The following is a 4,120-nucleotide window of genomic DNA, read 5'->3' as shown; positions in this document are numbered from 1 at the left end:
ATTAAAAGCATCATCTTTATGTTTCAATAAAAACACATATGTAAATCTAGAGCAATCATCAATAAAGGTAATAAAATACCTATTCCCCCCCCCCCCGGGTTAACATGTCATTACATTCACATAAATCAGAGTGTATAAGATCTAACAACTTAGAATTTCTCTCTACACTATAAAACGGTTTATTTTACATTTTAGATTTCACACATATTTCACATTTGTCTAATTTATCAGATTTGCACGAAATTAATCCACATTTAATTAGCCTTTTCATAGTGCTAAAACCAATATGTGCTAATCTACTATGCCATAAAGTAACAGAATCAAGCATATAAGCAGAAGGAGAAATTTCATTAATAACATTGTCAATAATACATAGTTTGACCATCCCTTCACTGGAATAACCTTTGCCCACAAATACACCATTACGGGTCAAGATAAGCTTGCCCGACTCATACACAGATTTGATCCCCGGTTTGCCTAGGAGATCGCCACTAACTAGGTTCCTACACATATCCGGAACATGGAGAACATTGGTTAAAGTGACCGTCTTCCCGGATGTGAAGTTGAGATCCACGTTTCCGATGCCAACAACTTGAGAGCGATGCTCATTTTCCATCTGAACTGCTTGTCCATCGTTGACTTCAGAATAGGTTTTGAAGGCAGCCCTATCATAGGCGACATGAACCGTAGCACAAGTATCGTACCACCACCCTTGAACTTTGCCTTTGACCGCCATGAGTTCTCTCAACGTAGCGACTATGTTAGTATCGGTCATAGTGGCGTCGACCTCTTTCTCTTCCGTCTTGCGGTGTCGACAATCTCGAGCACAGTGACCGGGTTTGCCACACACATAGCAACCCCCTTTGGATGTTGTCAATCGTGCCCACAAGAAGAGTTGTAGTCTTTATTTTGTACATTTGATGTAATAAAGTCTCATGAAGACTCTTGCTTGTAATTGCCTATTCATTTAATAATAAAGTTGAAACGTTCATTCATTCTTTCTTTGTTTGAAGCTTTATGATAAAACCTTAGTCTTTTAGTCCATAAACAAACTTAACAACTTACGAAGAGACAAATGTAGATTTGCATGAACAAACTCTTCGTAGTTTGCTTAAAACGATATATTCGCAATCTTAGGGTCAAAGGACTATTGACCTCAGTACGATTGTTAGAAGCATCTATGATGTCTGGTTATGAGGCATTGAGAGTTGGAGACTCTATAGTTCTTCTAGGTATCTTCCGAAGGTACTGAATTGACCAGTGCACTTCTAGAGACAAGATAAGAACAAACCATTTAACCTCTTATGTCTCGACGTCACTATGTATGAATTGCATCATGCTTACCTTAATCCTGAAATAAGACATGCCATTTCACAGCTTAGTATTCTCATTTGAGAAAGTCAGAGTTCGGACACACTATGTGATTCCGAACAGGGCCTATTGGTGAAGTACTAAGTTGTGAGAATGTCATGCGTAACTTTGTGAAGTTCTCATAGATATGGAATTCATGTACAAGATTGCTGAAATGCAATGTATGTCACCTCATGCTTTGTTCCTTGGAGTGTGAATAAATGAACTGGCCAGTGTCCAAATTGAGTCCTGACTCTTTTGGATGAAACAATGTGACTTGTTAGCTCCTCGTCAATACATTGTTTTCTAACTTATTCACAAGCGACAAAGGAGTTGAGGAAATAACAGCTAGAAGGGTTAAATGGTAATTTAGTAAATCCCGACTAGCTAATGACATTCATGAAGGGTAAACATAGATAATATTCAGTGGATCCGCTCATCATAATTAGGTTGAAATCTTGAGTAGAAAATAAATTCATTTGAACCAAGAGATTTTCAGTGTCAACTCTTTAGTGGAGTCAGTTGGCATTAAGCTAAACTTGGAAAAGGTTTGTGAACTTTTGAGTCCAAGTGTTTAGCTCAAGCTTTGTTCATTTGGGTCCATGAGGTCACTGTCACGAATCACATCGAGTAGGAATAGTTAAACTGGAAGCTAAGTCAAAACAAGAACGAAAATTGTCAAAAGGGTATTTTTTTGTCTTTTGAGACATATGATGAAATGAATGTCAATAAATTTTTTGACATGGTCATTTGATGACAAGTAACACTCGGCCATAATAAGATTAAACGGGCCTTGTGGACTAATTTCATTTCATAAGAATTTTAATGAAAATTCTTAATGGGCCTTTTTCATGTTGTCATGAACAAATGGAAAAGCTTCTAGAAGTCCTTTCTAGAAGGCTATAGGCGCCCAACATACCCAAGGAAAGAGAGAATATTTTGTGCATGAATGTATTAAGATACTTGACAAAAGAAAAAGAGGAAACAAATTTTCTCCAAGAGGAAAGCATATGGGCGCCCAAGTAGAGTCAAAGGGAAGCTAAATAAAAGAGGAAACAAATCCATGGCTATGCATGGAACCTCTTGGCCGCCCAAATGAAAGGAGAAATAAAGGAATATTTACTCATGAATATGTGATATTCTATAGAAGAGGAAACTACCTTATTGAAGGTGAGACATCTCCTATAAATAGGAGCCTTATTCTTCTCATTTCATACATCCAAAGTTTTAGAGATTGAGAGCTTCTCTCTCTAGACTTGGCCGCCCCTTCCTCTCTCTCTCTCTAGTTTATTTTCGATTTTTTGTTTTGGCACCTAGGTCCTCATTTGACCTAGTGTTTAGCTCTGCAACTTCAAGACTCGTTCTTAAGTCGTAGTGTTTAAAAGTGCCCACTCACTAATTCCTTTATTTCGAGTGATTTAGTGATAGAAACTTTCGTGGTTGCTCGAGGTGCCGAGGAAAGAAAGAGAGACGTGCTGCGAGGGGAGACGAGCGTTGCAAACTTTCCAAAAGCTTCTTCAAAGTTCAAGCTTCAAGAAAGGTTAGTAAACTTCTATATCATAATGGTTTTTAATTACGTGTACTTGCTCTTTTGTCTAGGTTAGTAAAAACTGTTTTTACTTGTAAAAGAAAAATTTTAAAATTCCGCCGCTTACCGAAGCGTTAATTATTTTCTTAAACCCTAGATCGATTCCAACATTGGACCCCTTGGACCCGGGCTTGTTACCGGACTTGGATTTGCCGGAATGCTTGAATTTCTTCGAGTCCTTTTTGGAACCCGAAAAACTTTCCTTGTCATTCCACTTCCTTTTGCCCTTAGCGCTCACCGCATTGGCCTTGGAAGTACCGGCATCCGTCGTCTTCTCTCTCATCCTCGATTCCTCCTCGATTCGAAGATGTTTCTGGATTTGCTCCAAAGAGAAGTCCTCGGTGTTGTGAAGAAGTTTCTTCCGATATCCTTTCCACGAATTGGGCAACTTCGCAATAATCGCACCAACTTGGAAAGTCTCCGGAACATCTATCTTCACAGTCCTCAATTTGTTGACGATAACTTGCAATTCATGAACTTGAGCAAGTATACGCTTGTCATCAAACATCTTGAAATCAAAATAACTCGAGACAAGGAACTTTTTGGTACCTTCTTCTTCCGCCTTGAACTTGTACTCGAGAGCCTTCCATATCTCGACCGCCGATGGATTGTCAGTGTAGAGATCGTAGAGTCGATCTGACAATGTGTTCAGAATGTGACCTCGGCACAGCATCTCTTCCTCTTGACGCTTCTTCCGGTCTGCCTTGAGTTCGTCATCATCATTGTCTGTCGGCTCCGGGATGGGCTCCAACGTCGGGTCTAGCACGTAGAAGATCTTCATGGCGGTGAGGAAGAAACGCATCTTGTCCTGCCAGCGGGTGAAATTGGTGCCGTCGAAGCGGTCCAACTTGACGAAGTCCTGGCTCATCACTTTCAGAGTCGAAACAGACGCCTCGGTAGCCATAGCACAAGAAACTATAAAATTGTTAGATAATTCTTCGAAATTGAAGACGTCGAGGTTTGAATCACGCATAGGAACGCTTTCCTTATAGTATTTCGAGTACCCCAAAGTGTCTTAAGGTTTCTGTACAAGAATACCGCAGGATACGACAAGCCTAGCTCGGACTGCACCAAGACAGAGTGTAAATCCGAAAATAAGCAAGAACTGTGTTTCTAGATAAGTGTTTCGGGAAGAGAGAAAGTTGGTTCGAAAACCTGTGTAGATTACTGAATCCGAAGTCG

General features: G+C 39.9%; 1 protein-coding gene across 1 annotated transcript; it reads right to left on the bottom strand.

The window, feature by feature from the left end:
* Positions 1–291: 291 nt before the first annotated feature.
* Positions 292–3,842, bottom strand: LOC149389973 (uncharacterized). The gene is made up of 3 exons (XM_089622781.1): positions 3,031–3,842; positions 403–503; positions 292–296 (listed from the first exon to the last, which is right to left on the bottom strand). The coding sequence occupies exons 1-3, from the start codon at positions 3,840–3,842 to the stop codon at positions 292–294; spliced, it is 918 nt and encodes a 305-aa protein (XP_089478907.1).
* Between the last annotated feature and the right edge of the window lie 278 nt (positions 3,843–4,120).

Source organism: Urtica dioica, chromosome 8 (genome assembly GCF_054948205.1).
Source record: "Urtica dioica subsp. dioica isolate 48M chromosome 8, U.dioica_male_clone48M_v1_H2, whole genome shotgun sequence".
NCBI classification, from domain to species: domain Eukaryota; kingdom Viridiplantae; phylum Streptophyta; class Magnoliopsida; order Rosales; family Urticaceae; genus Urtica; species Urtica dioica.
Note: the sequence above shows the minus strand (reverse complement) of the source record. Positions and strands in the feature narration are given on the sequence as shown.

Coding starts and splice junctions, on each gene's coding strand:
- LOC149389973 (XM_089622781.1), bottom strand. CDS start 3,842: ATGGCTACCGAGGCGTCTGTTTCGACTCTGAAAGTGATGAGCCAGGAC. Junction 504..3,030: donor AATGTTGGAATCGATCTAGG/GTTTAAGAAAAT, acceptor GGATATGTGTAG/GAACCTAGTTAGTGGCGATC.